At 47.5% G+C, this 17,033-nt stretch overlaps 1 protein-coding gene across 1 annotated transcript in view; it reads right to left on the minus strand.

Annotated features, from left to right (window-relative positions):
- Positions 1-17,033, minus strand: part of LOC310917752 (vascular endothelial growth factor receptor kdr-like) — a 129,413-nt gene that overhangs the window by 35,622 nt on the left and 76,758 nt on the right. The window contains exons 12-13 of the mRNA XM_083876262.1: positions 8,844-8,952; positions 1,157-1,450 (exon numbers count right to left, since the gene is read on the minus strand). Coding sequence (XP_083732388.1) covers positions 1,157-1,450; positions 8,844-8,952 — 403 coding nt within the window. The remainder of the gene's footprint in view (positions 1-1,156; positions 1,451-8,843; positions 8,953-17,033) is intronic.

Here is a 17,033-nt window from a genome sequence, read left to right on the forward strand (position 1 = left end):
TGAGATCACTCAGAGAGATCATCTCTTCTGTGAGATGATCACTCACTTCCTTCACTCTGAAGCAGAAGAAGAAACTTCACTGATTTTCAGTGACTTCCTGCTGGCAGAAGTGTCCTGCCCTTTGCATTCCCATCCAGCCAACAGAACCAGGCTGGAGGATCTTAGTGAGGTAAAAGAGCTGAGGGCTGGGGTATGAGTAAGAAAATAATTGCTATGAGAAAGTTGTGTCCCTCTTACCCAGAATAAATGGCACTTGATTTTACACCTGCCCAGGGACATTTGGGATCTGCTGGGTCTAAATCTATTCATGTCTCTCATCCTGCCAAAGTCATCCAGATCTGGGCTGAGCATCCCAAGCCACAGCTGTGCTGTCAGTAAATGGAGGGTGATGCTTTTTGTCCTCAGACAACTCTAAACCTGCACCCAGCACGGATGAAATGCTGCTGAAATCACCTCGATGTGATCTCAAATATTTTATCCAAATCCAGCAGTGGCTGTTCCTCATGTGTCCTGGGTTGTGGTGTGGGATGTACACACAGTATTTATCCCATCCCCATCCCCATGAGCTGTTGGAACCAGGTGGGGCAGTGTTTTCCCAGGCCCCTCCTTTGGGCTCTTCTGCTCATGGCCCATCAATGCCTTGCCCAGGACTCACAGGGAACTCCCTCCAGGAGCTCTCTCTGTTTAATGGGCCATCAAGGAGCCACTGCACGACTCCTCATCCCATTGGGAGATGCTCCCAATGCCCAGGGGGAGGAGCCAAGCATTCCCACCTGGAGAGAATCTGGGATTTGGGACAGGACAAGCAGCCCTGAGCCACTGGATTCCCAGAGGAGCAGAGCTCCCAGACCTTTCTGTGGGATCACTGCTTCAGGAAGAGCCCCTCACCTGGACTGCTCCCCCCACCCTGCTCAGGGTGTGTTCTGACTCTGTCACTGCTCTTTTGTGTTATTGCATTGATTTTATTTTATTTTTACCTTTTTACCTTTCTTCTTATTAAATTATATCTCTGACTTGGAGCCTCTCACTCATTTTGCTTTCCAAACCACAACATCACATCAGGCTGTCAACCCACAATAGAATAAATGACAAAACCCAAGCAGAGCAGGACAGCAGGTCTGTGTGAGGACACATCCCCCTGTCCCCTGGCACGTACCTCTGACCAGGAGCTGGCTCTGCTGCTCCAGCGTGTCCGTGCTGTTGTGCTGGTTCTGGGCTCGGCACTTGTAGAGCCCACTCTGCTCCTTGGTGACGTTGGGAAGGAGCAGGGTCAAGGAGATGGAATATTTGTCCATTTTCCTGAGCACAGAAAAGCTGGGAGCTGGCTCTGAGGAGGGGTAGTACCAGGCCAGGTGGGTGTAGATGTATTTGGAGGCTCGGCAGGTGAGCTGGACGTCGTTCCCCACGATGGCCGTGACCTGGGAGGGTGTTTGCAATCCAGAGGGCACGTCTAGGAGGAAGGGAAAACGTCTTTGGAATTAAATCCCAGCTGAGAAAATCTCTGGCTGCTGCTTGGGGGTCAGATTTCCAGGTCAAGCCAAGTTTAATGAGGAAAATGGAAATGTGGAAATAGGCACTGGAGGTGGGAGTTGGGGAAGTGAAAGTTCCTCTCAGTGCCCAGCCCTCAGCATCCTAAATCACCCCATCTCCAAGTAATGAATTGAAAGCTTATAAATAGAAGGAGTTAATGGACTGAGAGAGTTTAATCAGGAGCTGTTTCTATCCAAGGAGATGTGTTTGTGAGCTCTTCCCTCTCCACAATCAGGGCTGGAAAGAATTAATTGCAGAGGAATAAAGGAACCCATTCCCATCCCTCAGGAGCAACACCTTCCTTCCCACTGAACACTTTCCTCAGCTCTCTCTTATTCCAACTGTGCCAATAATTATTTCCATCACACGTGAATGCTGGATATTTCCTTGATCACTGGTGGATTAACTGATCTGATGATGTCTCAGTCCTTGAGGCCCTTATGTTTAGCAGAGAAACACTCTGAGTCGTGACTCTGACCCAGCCATGGAAGAGCGAGCTGTTTCTTGCTCTATTTTTAGCAACTTTTCACTCCAGAAAAAAACATAAAAATAATTTTTTCCTGAAGTGGTGAACTGAATCCATTTGAAAACAAGAAAAACTGAGTGGAAAGAGCAGAGCCTGCCCTGCAGTAGCTGCCACAGACCTGCAAGTAAATTTGGGGCTGGAAGATCCTTTGGATTTTGTTAACTGGGGCTCCCAGTTGGAGCCTCTCACTCATTTTGCTTTCAAACCACAACAGATTATTTCCAACCAAATCCTGGAGCAAGTGCTGCATCCTTTGGGGTGACACTGCCTTGGGCATTTCCCAGCCTGGGCTGCAGCATTTTGGTGCAAATCCCCAATGAATGGGACGTGTCCATTGCCAAGCCCTGAGTTTTGAAAGATGCTCCATAGTTTTGTTTTCGTGCTGGACTTGAAAGTTGCCAGGGTTTGGTATTTTATTTTATTTTATTTTATTTTTTTTTTTTTCTACCAACTTAACATTCTGGGCGCAGAGGCCTGGCTTGTTTTTCCTTATCATCCCTTCTCCTGACATTTTTTATTTAGCATTTTGAATATTTTTAGCCGGAACCTGTGCTGTTCTCTCTCTCCCATCTTGTTTGCCTTTCAAAGCGCCTCTTTCAGCTCCAATAGAATATTCATTGATTTTTTTTTTTTTCATTGCAGTGGAAGGGAAAAAAAAAAAAAAAAAAGAGAGGAGAAAAGAAGTTGCTCTGCTTTATCTTTTTCCTTCTCTCCTCTCCTTTTTCTCCTCCTACCTGGATTATCAGGGGAGAGAGAGCACATTTCAACTCAGTTTTCATCTCTCAGACAGCTTTGCTTACATAATCCTGAACCCCAGCAGTGATTAAATTCCTTTTCTCTGAACAGATACAGTGTTTTAGGAGGCTCCTAATAAGTTGGCTAAAAAAAATACACCACGGGCCCTTTTCCCTTTTATCAGCAGCCACCAAACATTTGTCTTTGGTGTTGTGTTACAGAGTAGTAGCTGCAAATTTCCCTCTGCACCATGCAGGGATCCCATGGCAAAAAAAAAAAAAAAAAAGGGAAAGGAGCCATTGGGAGGAGGTTAAAAAGCAGCATAAATCAAAAGGCAAGGCTGGATCAACTTGTGTTTACAAGGAATTAATTGTTTTTAATTTCCTGTGCTTCTTTTTTTTTTTTTTTTTTTTTTTTTTTTTGCGCGCGATAATCCGTGTAATTCAAAACTTCTGCTCTTCTGCCCCAAAATTCCAGCCCTGGTGCCTGGCAGGGGGGAAAGGGATGGAGGGAAAGGAGGAGCCCCTTTAGCTGGAACAGTGGTGCTTGTCAGGGATCCTGTCAACACCTCGGGAAGGAGCAGTTTGGAGTGGCACAAAATCCTAGAGCAGCTCAGCTCATCCATTGTTCTCCTATCCGAGAGCAGATTTTTATCTCCTGCTGCAAATGCAATATTTTCTTTACGGGGAGAAATCTTTAACTCCATTTTTCTCGGTTGTTTTGGCAATCAGATAAACCCTTTGTGAAAAAAATAAATAAAATAAAATAAAGGGCTTTGGTTATTATTATTTGTTATTCTTATCATAATTCATTTATATTCCCAGAACATTCCGAGTTTTCAGATGGGTGGGATCTCGCTTTGCTGGATGCAGAGCAGGCAGACAAAGGGCTGGGGTTTGATTTACTCTTGGCCCTGCAGAGCTGCCCTTCCCAAGGTGCAGAGCAGAGATTAGGAGGTAAATGACACTTGTCTGTGGCAGAGAATCCCTGCAGGGGACACCAGGGCAGATTTTCACTGCACTGGGGACTTTTCCAGACTGTTGGAAGGTCCTTTGGAGCTGGAGGTGGACAATGGATGGTGGAAAATGACATTTCTGATGGGTCACCCAAGGCTTCAAAGGGAATTCTGGAGGCAGAGCAGTGGTGGGAAAGGCACCATCAGATCTCCATTGGATTGACACAACCCAAAAATCTCAGAGTAGGAGTTAGGTCAGGGTGTTGGGAAAAATGGAACAGAAGGACTTATGGATATGATTTTATGGTAAGAAATACTGCAGATGGAAAAGCTGTGAGTGAGATAGAAATGAAATCCAGCTCTGAGATGTGATCATGGCAGGCAGGAAGACGGGGATGAGCTGGAGATGGGTTGAAGGACAGAAAACAAAAGGACTCAGAAATGTAGCCCTTCCACCTGCCAAGGGAACAGGGAGAAAACAGATAAGAAAGTAATCTTTAGAGTTTAGAATATAAAATGACATGGTGATAGAGCAGTTCTCATGGGCTGCAGGCAAAGTCTGTAGGTTTTGTATCTTGCATGGGTTGGTCACGGTAAATTAGAATATTCAACACAGAAAGAGATATAATGGATTGGAACAAGGTGTTTGCTCTCTCTTCTCCACTCTTCCCTTCTGCCCTCTTGTCCTCTCTTGCTTCTCCCCTCTCTTCCCCTCTCTCTCTTGCTCCTGCTTTTTCCTCCATCTTTTCCCCTGCTCTTACCCCATTTCTATCCCTGAGCTCTCTTCTATCTCTCTCCCCCCTTTTTCTCTCTTTGGGGTTCCCTCCAGCCCAGGCTGGTGGCTGAAGGCAAAGCCCTTTTTACCCACAACCCCTGCAATAAACCCACTAATTTCTAGAATATCTCAGCTCTGCAGAGTCCCTTGTCCCTGCCATCCACAGGTGTTCCTACACCAGGGCACGATGGATAAACCCCTTTAGGAGAAGCTCCAAGGGCTGCAGAGGGACAGGGACAGTCAGGACATCTGCAGGACGAGATTTCTCATCACTCTGAACCCCTTATAAGGTTTGGATCCTGAATGGTCTCCAAACCCTTGTGAACCTTCATGAACTGAACTCTGCTGGTTTAAAAATAGAGCCCAGTGCTATTTCTGGTGTCCGTGGGAGTTTTTTATGGGGGTTCTGCAGTGGAAGGACAAAATGATCGCTGACAATTATTCCACAGGGATAAATTAATTTTTTTTTCTGAAATGAAGGTGGTGGTGGTGAAAAGATCAGACTGAAGTGATCCCCTGGAGAGCAGCCTGGACAACACCTGAGGAAACGTCCCTGGAACACTCTGCCACGTCCTGGGAAAACATCTCAGGAAATGGATGTTTTCCATGTGGCTCCATGAAAACATCACTGGGCAAGAGGAACAGGGATTTGAGGGGGTGTCACCTGCAGATTTCTTACCAGGGAGAAGTGAGTTAAGCCAAATTCAGCCAGAAGATCTGAAAGCACCTCAGGGAGCAGCAGGTTGTTTGTTGGCAGGAGAGAATTGGAAAGCAGGTCTTTAAAACCAGCAAATTGCTGAATTAATAGTGGGGTGCCACACTTTCAGCTGCTTTGCAGAGAGCTGTGAAATGCCTTTTCCCAAAGTCTCAGGAATTCCTGGAGCTCTAACCCAGCCTTCAGCTCAGCCCTGCCCAGAATGAACCACCTCAAAAAATAATAAAGTGATTTTTGTGACCACCTCAGAGCCTTGTGCTGCTGGGTTTCCTCCACCTGGAAACTCACAGGCTGTCCCTGGATGTCCCTCAATGCTGAGACAGGAGAAAACTCCTGGGGAGAGGAATTTGGAGGCTGCTCCAGCTGTTCCAGCTGTGAGGAGGAGCTGCAGAGCTCTCCCCACAGCTGGACCCTCCCAGAGCAGGTCACTGCTGCAGAATGACCCAGTTTAGCATCAGAACGGCCACATTTAGAAAGTTTTCATTCCTTTCTAAATCCATAAACGTCACTATTTTTAAATACAGCAGTTCCAAAAGCCAGCCATGCTCACTCAGCATTTGCCTCTTCCCCAGAAAGGCACAAACTCCCAGTTTTCCCTTCACAGACTGGAATAAATCTGTCTTGCCAAGACTCTGTTCACCTCCTGGTCTGCTTGGATGGGGTGGAAACATTCCCACCATAACCACTGTCACTAATTTTGCCCAATGATTCATTTTCCTCTTAATTCAAACTTCATGATTAAAATACTTGTGGCTCAAAACATCACTAGATGGATCTTAAAATAAAAAAATTTTGAAATATTAGCTCACTGTGGGCAGAAAAAACCCTTCTATGTAACTTTATTATTAAAATAAACCAGAATTGTGCAAGGTGCATGGGAGGATCTGCCCCTTTGGGTCTGACCTTGTGCTCGTGGCTCATTTTTTTGGGTTTAGTCCCCAAGTGTGGCAGTTCTGTGAACCCACCCAGACAGAGCTGGCAGAATTCCCAGCAGGACACCCAGCACTTGGAAAGGATGAGGTTTAAAATTAATAGCTGATCTTCAGCCTGCCTTGGACATCATGGGGACCTTTTAAAAATGAACCTCCAAGGGCATTTCCTTGAGTAAATAAGAGTTGGAGCTTTGGGAAATATCCTTTGGAGGCTGAAAGCCTCTCCTGTCTCCTGTCTCCCCTAATGGAGGTGAAATCTTGCTCCTCATTATTGTTGGATGGCAATTTTCTGTTGGCATTTTCCACTGGGAAAAGTGTTTGGTGAACTCTTTTCTGTCTAGAATGATTTGAAAGGTGCTGGATTCCTTTGGAGTCAAACAACCCAGGAGGGAAAGGAGGAACAGGAGTTCAGATTCCCAACTTGCTCATGGGCAAAGGAACCAGAGAGAAAGAATCAGACATTTACTTTCTAGGACACTTCTGCACTCCTTGCTCTAAAAAAAAAAAATCGATATTTTGATGCAAATCCTGCCAGCCAACATCCACTCATCCAGAAAGTGAGCACAGAAATGTTTCAGTTTTTTTTCTGGGTGAGCACAGAAATGTTTCAGCTTGTTCTGGGTGAGAGGCACTTGAGCAAGGCTGGCCCTGGACTCTCCTCTCTTTTTAAATCACCATCTCTCCTGAAAGCACGATGTAGATCTTGATCTCACTCCTAAAGAATTCCTGTGCTGCTGCAGGGTTAGGCAGATGGTTTTTTTTGGGATTTGTGCTCTTTGGAGAACCTCTATCCCTGCACAAAGGTGGTGGTGAAAACATCAGACTGAAGTGAGCCACAGGCCAGTGGCTCCAATGTCACAGTGCCACCAGCCCTGCTGGATCCTGCCCCTGCTCATCTTTGTGTTCCTGCTGATTTCCTCAGAAACAAACCTTGCTCCTGGCTCAGGGAGAGGCTCCAGGCCTCTGGAACAGCACAATGGCCTCAGCTTTGCCAGAGGTGTCCCGAGGAGAGCGGTCAAATGTCCCCAGTGCTGCTTTAAGGCACAGAGAGAGGGACTTGGAAAGGGCAAAGGGCCGTGGGGGCTGAGGATGGACGTGTCCACCTGAGAGATTTATCCTACTGGCAGCTGCTGACTTTTTCCCAAAGAAAAATGTCTCAAGAAAGTTTCTTCTCAAAACATCTTGGCAAACAACTCTCCATTCTCCAAACAATCTTTCTCCAGGTGGTGTTTGGCTGTTTCTCTGGTTTAACCCATGGGATCAGAGAGGTGTCGTTCCTACTCACCAACCATGTTAACTCTGTGTGGGAACACCTTATAAAAGGTAGTGAGAATTAGACAATAAAGCCTTTTTTCTATGCTCTTTGCCTTCTGAAATATTTGGAGTCTTTCATCTTTCTTTCGTGTCCTACAGCGACAATCCATCCCAGTGCCATCCCAGTGCCATCCCAGAGTCATCCCAGTGCCATCCATTGTGGGCCTGATATTTCTGGGTCTCAGAGATATTACCCTGCTAGCACCTGATAACTTTTTCCCAAGGAAAAACTTATCAAGAAAGTTTCTTCTCTAAACAATCTTGGCAAACGACTCTCCTTTCCCAAAACAATCCTTCTCCAGGTGATTTTGCTGTTTCTCTGGTTTAACCCATGGGATCAGAGAGGTGTCATTCCTATTCCCCAACCATGTTAACTCTGTATGGGAACACCTTATAAAAAGTAGTAAGAATAAGCCAATAAAGGCTTTTTTCTGTGCTCTTTGCCTTCTAAAATATTTGGAGTCTTTCATCTTTCTTTCGTGTCCTACAGCGACAATCCATCGCAGTGCCATCCCAGAGTCATCCCAGTGCCATCCCAGAGTCATCCCAGTGCCATCCATTGTGGGCCCGATATTTCTGGGTCTCAGAGATATTACCCTGCGAGCACCTGATAACTTTTTCCCAAGGAAAAACTTATCAAGAAAGTTTCTTCTCTAAACAATCTTGGCAAACAACTCTCCTTTTTCCGAACAATCTTTCTCCAGGTGGTGTTTTGCTGTTTCTCTGGTTTAACCCATGGGATCAGAGAGATGTTGTTCCTATTCACCAACCATGTTCAGTCTGTATGGCAACACCTTATAAAAGGCAGTGAGAATTAGACAATAAAAGCCTTTTTTCTGTGCTCTTTGCCTTCTGAAATATTTGGAGTCTTTCTTTTGTTGTACACTACAACGCCACAGACTCCGACTTCAGAAGGCTGAAAATGACTCCTTTATTTTTGGGATGTGTCTCTTTTTTATACTGTTTCACACAGACTAATCTGATTGGTGAAACAAAAACAAACTTTCTCACTCACATTGGTTAGACTAGAGGGACATCAAGAAGAACTCCTTCCCAGGTAAAAGAATGAAAATAAAGTTACAGTTACACGTTTCTTGTTTACAGAAAAATCCCTGAGAAAAGAATTTCAGAAAACTAAAATATCTTGGGTACAAAACTTAAATATCTTAGGTACATCCTCCAGTGACATCCACCCCAGCTGGACCTTGCCTTGTTTAGGGTGAGGATTTTCTGGGGCTACTCCAGAAAACACCACACAGGGACAACCAGGGGCCTGAACCAGCCCCTCACCAACCACAGGAAAACTCCCAGAGGGACCAGAGCAGCAGCCCCTGCCTTGGCGAGGGGTTTGTGCTGTTTACCTGACACGTAGAACTCGATGCTCCTCTCCTCCTGGCCCACCTTGTTGGAGGCCACGCAGTAATAGACACCCGAGGTGCTGCTGTTCTCCGTGGTCAGGGTGCTCACGATCTGTGACAAAAAAAAGAGAAATGGCTCTGAGGGTGGACTTCTCCATCCAATTCTACCCTTTGTCCTGGGTTGTGGTGTGGGATGTGCACACAGTGTTTATTCCATCCCCATCCCCATGAGCTGTTGGAACCAGGTGGGGCAGTGTTTTCCCAGGCCCCTCCTTTGGGCTCTTCTGCTCATGGCCCATCAATGCCTTGCCCAGGACTCACAGGGAACTCCCTCCAGGAGCTCTCTCTGTTTAATGGGCCATCAAGGAGCCACTGCACGACTCCTCATCCCATTGGGAGATGCTCCCAATGCCCAGGGGGAGGAGCCAAGCATTCCCACCTGGAGAGAATCTGGGATTTGGGACAGGACAAGCAGCCCTGAGCCACTGGATTCCCAGAGGAGCAGAGCTCCCAGACCTTTCTGTGGGATCACTGCTTCAGGAAGAGCCCCTCACCTGGACTGCTCCCCCCACCCTGCTCAGGGTGTGTTCTCACTCTGGCAGTGCTCTTTTGTATTATTTTATTTTATTTACCTTTTTTCTTATTAAATTATGTTTCTGACTTGGAGCCTCTCACTCGTTTTGCTTTCAAACCACGACACCCAGTTACAAAATACCACCCAAAGCCATGAAGAAGAAGGTGAAAAAGAAGGACTCAGCCTGGCCTTTTTTTTTCTTTTTCCAGCCTTCTGATGTTTGCTTTTTTTGTAGTGGAGTTTCTCACAGACTTTTCATGTAAATAAAGTGTTCTTCTTGTTTCTTGTTTATTGTTTCTCTTGAAGAGGGACAATTGATGGACTTCTAGTTTGACCAGTGGGGTTGGAGAGGTGTCAACCTCATCCTCCAATCCATGGTCATTGTCCAAAATCTATATAAATCAAAGTAGAAAAATAAACTTCCCTCTTTTTGCCCTGACGACCTGTGTCTGTGACATTCTTTTCATGTCCTATAGCGACATCAGCCTAAAACCTCCATCTTGCTTCATATATATATATATATATATATATATATATATTACATATATATATATATTACTATATTCTAAACCCTTAAACTCTAAGTTTTCCACCCTGTGATATCACACACTTCTATTCAAACCACAAACCCATAATCCCAGGCAAGTCTGCTGCTTGTTTTTTGTCTCTCCTCATCTCAGCCCACCTAATTCTCTTCTCATTCCTAAACTTTACTCTTCTTTTTTTTCCCCCTGTCTTACCCATGAAAAACAGGATCCTTTTTTTGAGAAACTGCCAAAGTGTTTGTGTGACAACAACAAGCAAAAAGCTGAAGTGAAGGGCTTGGAAGATCCAGCCAAACACAATCCTATCTCCATCCATTCCCTTTCCTGCTTTTCACCTCTGGGTTCTGTGGGGAATATCCACATTTTCAGGGGAAGCAGGTAATCCCTATGGAGGTGGTAAAGAGTGTTGGAGGATTTTGTTTTTCCTCTCAGGTAAGGGAGGGAATGATGTTTCCCCATTTGGGCTGGGAGCCCCCAAATTCCAAAACCTTTCCTTGGAGCTGTGCAGGACTCGTTCAGGAAGGGAGGGAGAAGCTGCCAGTGCTTTTAACACTCAGCAAATGCAGGAAGGGAGGATTGTGGAGAAAAAAGGTGAAATATCCTGGACTTTTCATGTTGGAAAAAGAGGTGGTTCTGTGGAATTTGTGTCCCTTACACCTCCCAGGCTCCCATTGCTGAGCCCCAGCCCTGTGTCCCTGTCCTGTCCCTGTCCCTGTCCCTGTCCCTGTCCTGTCCCTGTGCAGCCCCTCAGGCTCACACAGGAATATTCACAGACTGAACCTTTAATTATTCCTTCTCTTCCTCTTGAGTGTGAGCAGGAAAACACGTCCTGAGCCACCAGGACAGAGATTTTCCTGCAGGATTCCTCTGCCTCCCCTGCAGCCATTCACCTGAGGAGCTCTGAGCCCTCACATTTGGAACAAATATCACTTTTCTTTGCCATCCTCTCCAAGGCTTTTGAGAATCAAAACTTATAACACCCTCTGGCCCTTTGTCCTTATCTCCAGAGAGCTCTTTGAAGTGCACAGAAGCATCTCTGGACTTTCTTTTTTAATATCCTCAGCTAAACTCACATAAGACATTCCTTTACCCCCATCCCAAAGCTGCCCCGTGAGTGTGTCTAGAGCTGTGTGGGATGTATTTTCTGAGTTATTTCAGATTTGCTGAGGTCTGGCACTTTAAATCCCGCAGGGAAATGAGTTCCAAAGGGTTTTGATCCCATGTGTGTGTGTGTGTGTTTGACATTCTAATGGTGAGCAGGATAAGAAGGGCTGAGTGGAAAATTCTTTAATTTTTCATGGGCACCAAACGCAAGAATGGGGAAATTTCACCCCAAATTTAGGGGTGAAAAGGCAGAGCAGCAAACCCAGTTCCCAGTGGTGTCCAGCACAGAAAGAGCTGTGCACTCCTGAGTGATTGATGATGTGAAAACAGCTCTGCCTTGGCTATAAAACCAGCCTGGCTATAAAATCTTCTGCTCCTGGAGCAGTGGCCCCGTGCCATGAGCTGGGAATGAGAACATCTCCAGAGCCCTGAGCTGGAATTTGGAATTCCTGCTGAATCAGGAGCAGCAGCTCTCTCCTCCTGTCTGCTGGATCTGAGCATCTCATCTTTGGGGAAGAGCAAAAGCCAATGGAAATGAAGGTGCTGAGGACAGAAGGGGACACATTTGGACAGCTCTTTAACAGCAATTAGTCTTCCTAAGTGACAGCTCTAGCTGGGAAGTGGAGGATAATGCTGAAAAAAATCATGAAATATCCATTTTGGGATGTGTCCAGAGTGTTAGGGGTGACACTGGGGCTCTTTTAAGCCTGGAGCTGCCTGGTGGCCCAGAGGTAAAATGCTCGTGAGCAAACACACAGACAGATGTTGACATCTCCAGCTCCATAACTCAGGGAAAGTGTGGCAGGGGGCAGTGGGAAAGCAAAAAAACCCCAAAAACCTAAAAAACCAAAAAAAACAAAAACAAAAAAACCCCAAAAACCACATCAAACAAAAAAACCCCCGAAAACAAACAAACAAAACAAACAAACAAAAAACCCAAAAAAACCCCAACAAAAAAACCCCACAAAAAAACCCAAAACAAAACAAAAGAAAAAAAACCCAAAACAAAACAAAAGAAAAAAAAAACCCAAAACAAAACAAAAGAAAAAACCCAACCCCCCCCCAAAAAAACCCCCAAAACAAAACAAAACAAAACAAAAAACCACCAAAAAAAACCCAAAAAACCCCCAAAAAACCCCACCAAAAAACCCCAAAAAAACCCCAAACAAAACCAACCAACCAACCAACCAACCAACCAACCAAAAAAACCCAAACAAAAAAAGGCAAATAGCTGTCCTGAGACCTCACTGGAGCTAATCTCACTCGTGTCTAGATATGAAGGTGAAAAAGATGGTAAATGACAGTGGGAAACAATCTGGGAACGAGTTCTTGGGGGAAAGAAAAGTACTGAGGAACAGAGAGAAAGTGATTTTCTTGTTTGGATGCTCCAGTCATCGTTGAGCACATGGATTCTTGATAATTTCTCACCTGAGCTGCAGAAATCAGACATTTCCTGACTTGGCCCACAACTGGCACCTGCCAGAGCCCTCCAGGCTGTGACTTTTAAAGCAGCAGAGATCTACAGGCAATTCAGGATTTTGAGTGATTTTCTCCTAAAATGAACCCCTTGGAATCATTCTGTATCAACCTTTCACTCCAGCTGTGTGCTCCTGGGCAGATCCCTGAGCCCAGTTGTCTTTCCAACACCTGAAATAAAGTTTTCAGTGGCCAAACTAACCTAATCCTGGTTGGTTTGGTAGCTGAAATTTGAAATCTGTGTTTGGTCACAGTGGCAGGTCGGGATAAGGATTTTGTTTTTCTAAATGACAAAATATGGTTTGAACTGGAGCACCCAAACTCAGGGATCTTTTCCCATCATTATCAGTTCAAACTGCTGCACTCTGGAGGGGCACAACCCCAGAAATTGGGGACTTTTAGTAGCCAGTGGACAAATTCTGAGGGGATCATCCCTGTGTGTGCTTATCCATGCACCTGGAGAAGTATTTTCCACTCCTGGAATCAGAGTAGAAAAAGCTTGAGAGACATTGGAGAGAGTCCTGAGGAGGCTGGAGCCCCTCTGGAGCCAGGCTGGGAGAGCTGGGGGTGAGAAGGATTCAGGGAGAGCTCAGAGCCCCTTCCAGAGCCTAAAGGGGCTCCAGGAGAGCTGGAGAGGGACTGGGGACAAGGGATGGAGGGACAGGACACAGGGAATGGCTCCCACTGTGACAGAGGGATTGGGGTGGGATTTTGGGCAGGAATTCCTGGCTGGGCTGGAATTCCCAGAGCAGCTGTGGCTGCCCCTGGATCCCTGGGATGGACATTGGGGCTGGAGCAGCCTGGGACAGTGGGAGGTGTCCCTGGACAGGGGGGGTGTCCCTGGGACAGGGGGAGGTGACCCTGGGACAGTGGGGGGTGTCCCTGGGACAGGGGGGGGGGGGTCCCAGGACAGGGGGAGGTGACCCTGGGACAGTGGGGGGGTGTCCCTGCCATGGCAGGGCTGGGATGGGATGAGCTCTAAATCCCCTCCCAACCCAAAGCAGCCCAGGGTCCCTCTCTGTGGAGCCCCCCGAGGCACAGGCACAGCAGGAATGGTTTAAAGGTGTCACTGGGATGTGCAGAACCCACCTTGGGGCTGTTTGTTCTCATGTCCCGACAGAGAACGGGATCAGAGCCATCCCTGGGGCACTGAGGAGGGAAAGGATCCTGCTCCAGCTGGGGCTGCCCCTGGAGCCCTGGGATGGACACTGGGGTTGGGAGCAGCCTGAGACAGTGGGAGGTGACCCTGGGACAGTGGGAAGTGTCCCTGCCCATGGCAGGGGTGGCACTAGAGGGTCTCTAAGGCCCCCAAACCCCTCTGTGACCCCAGGCAGGGCTCACCCCACTCTCAGAAAACCCAGATGTGAAACCTGCAACTGCCTTAAAACTTTTGTGTCTCTGCCCTAAAAATTCCACCCATGAAGTGTCTACAGCAGGGAAATTCTGCAGTTCCCACTTTCCCTGTCCCTGGGAGCAGCAGTGACACATTTCCAGCTGCCACAGGGGCTGTCCCACCCTCAGCTCCTGTGCTAATTAGCAGGCAGGGCTAATTAATAACAAATTATTGGCATATCGTGTCACTGGCAGTTCCCTGCACACCAAACACCTCCCAGGCTTGGATTTGGGAATTGAGGGCTCCATTTCCTATTATTTAACCCCAAGGCCACCCAATTCTGCAAGCCCAAGGAAGGGATTATTAACTAAAAAATAATTACTAGGAAAGAATAAACTTAAGTTTAAAACTCCATAAGGAAAGGAATAAAATGACTGATTTCCAGCTCTGACAAGTAAATGGAGCTTGCTGCTGGGAAAGCTCCTGATGGAATAGTTCAATAAAATCCGTATGTAATGTTCCCGAACTGATAAAAAAATAAGTTATTTTAGAATCAGCCAAATAACATTAAAACATGAGTGTTTTAAGACGTCTTGTAGTAAGGACACAGCAACAAGACCTTTTTTTTTAAGCTGGAGGCAGCATGAATTAATATCTCTTGTTATTCCTTGCTTTGTCTAATCCCTCCTCCCCATGAGAGCTTTAGTTAACAATCCTTCCTCCTTCACTTTGTCAGCTCTCCATGGATGAGGAGTGAAAACGTGGGTGGAAAACTTCTCAGCTGCCTGACTGTGGCAGAGAGATGGAATTACAGGATCTGCAGCAGGGAGAGGGAGAATTCCCCTCACTCCTCATCCATCCCCCTGAGTGGCACAGGCTCACTCTTGGTCCAGCACTGGGGGTCATTCACTCAAAACATGCTAAAGGATGGGAAAGGGGCTGAGAACTGGGATGGGAACTGGGATGGGAATTGGGATGGAAACTGGGATGGGAAATGGGAACTGGGATGGGAAATGGGATGGGAACTGGGATGGGAACTGGGATGGGAAATGGGATGGGAAATGGGATGAAAACGTGGGTGGAAAACTTCTCAGCTGCCTGACTGTGGCAGAGCTGGGCTGGGAAATGGAATTTTAGGATCTGCAGCAGGGAGAGGGAGAATTCCCCTCACTCCTCATCCATCCCCCTGAGTGCACAGGCTCACTCTTGGTCCAGCACTGGGGGTCATTCACTCAGAACATGCCAAAGGATGGTCTGGGGGAGGCTGAGAACTCCCAGCTTTGCTCCCAGCCCTGGCAGGGGGTGTTCTCTCTCCCTGGGAAAGGGCAGAAATCAGTGCTCTCCTCAGGGTGAGCAGAGCTGGGAACTGGGATGGGAAATGGGAACTGGGATGGGAAATGGGAACTGAGATGGGAAATGGGAACTGAGCTGGGAACTGGGATGGGAACTGGGATGGGAACTGGGAACTGGGAACTGGGATGAAAATGTGTGGTGAAAACTTCTCAGCTGCCTGACTGTGGCAGAGCAGGGCTGGGAGATGGAATTACAGGATCTGCAGCAGGGATAGGGAGAATTGCCCTCACTCCTCATCCATCCCCCTGAGTGGCACAGGCTCACTCTTGATCCAGCACTGGGGGTCATTCACTCAGAACATGCCAAAGGATGGGCTGGGGGAGGCTGAGAACTCCCAGCTTTGCTCCCAGCCCTGGCAGGGGGTGTTTTCTCTCCCTGGGAAAGGGCAGAAATCAGTGCCTTCCTCAGGGTGAGCAGAGCTGCTGGGCTGGAGTGGGAACTGGGATGGGAAATGGGAACTGAGCTGGGAACTGGGCTGGGAACTGGGATGGGAAGTGGGATGGGAATTGGGATGGGAAGTGGGATGGGAATTGGGATGGGAAGTGGGATGGGACCTTGGAACTGGGGTGGGAACTGGGATGGGAACTGGGTTGAGAACTGAACTGAGAACTGGGATGGGAAATGGGCTGGGAACTGAGCTGGGAACTGGGATGAGAACTGGGATAAGAACTAGGATGGGAACTGGGATGAGAACTGGGATGGGAAATGGGATGGGAACTGGGATGGGAACTGGGATGGGAACTGGGATGAGAAATGGGCTGGGAACTGAGCTGGGAACTGGGATGAGAACTGGGATAAGAACTAGGATGGGAACTGGGATGAGAACTGGGATGGGAAATGGGCTGGGAACTGAGCTGGGAACTGGGATGAGAACTGGGATAAGAACTAGGATGGGAACTGGGATGAGAACTGGGATAAGAACTGGGATGGGAACTGGGATGAGAACTGGGATGGGAAATGGGATGGGAACTGGGATGGGAACTGGGATGGGAACTAGGCTGAGTTCTGGGATGGGAAATGGGATGGGAACTGGAATGGGAACTGGGCTGGGAGCTGGGATGGGAACTAGGCTGGGAACTGGGCTGAGAAATGGGATGGGAAATGGGCTGAGAATTGGGCTTAGAACTGGGAACTGGGTTAACTGGGGGTTTGAGGTGCCTCTCAGGAGCTGTGGGATGGAGGGACTGCTCACCCTCCAGCAGGTGAGTAAATCCTGGCTGGTCCTGAGCAATCACCACCCCCTGCTCCTTCCTCCAGCACCTGCAGAATTTTTGTTCTTTTTGTCCCTTCAGGAGATCTAAACTTGGCATTTTTGGGTCAGTTTTTTGGAGTGGTGGTGAATTTAGGAGGCCAGGGAAGACAAAGGGGCAGGTCTGATGTTCCTGCTGCTGTCCAGGCTCTCAGTAGACCCAGCAAGGGCAGTTTCTGGTGCTGCTGTGCCTGGGAAGTGCCTGACACACCTGGGCTGGTGTCTTTGGGCTGGTCCCCAGGGAATTTCTGCAGTGTCCCAACCCCTGAATCTCCCTGAAGTGACAGATTTGAGCAGTTTGAGCTGCTCCCAGCCCTTCCCACCACACACACATCCCACTGCTCCAATGGAGTCTTTCTGTCCCTTCAGGAGATCTAAACTTGGCATTTTTGGGGTCAGTTTTTTGGAGTGGTTGTGAATTTAGGAGGTCAGGGAAGACAAAGGGGCAGGTCTGATGTTCCTGCTGCTGACCAGGTTCTCACTAGACCCACCAGGGGCAGTTACTGATGCTGTGCCTGACACACCTGGGCTGATCCCCAGGGAATATCCCCAGTGTCCC

This window comes from Zosterops lateralis (assembly GCF_965231275.1).
Source record: "Zosterops lateralis genome assembly, chromosome: 21".
In the NCBI taxonomy this organism is placed as follows: domain Eukaryota; kingdom Metazoa; phylum Chordata; class Aves; order Passeriformes; family Zosteropidae; genus Zosterops; species Zosterops lateralis.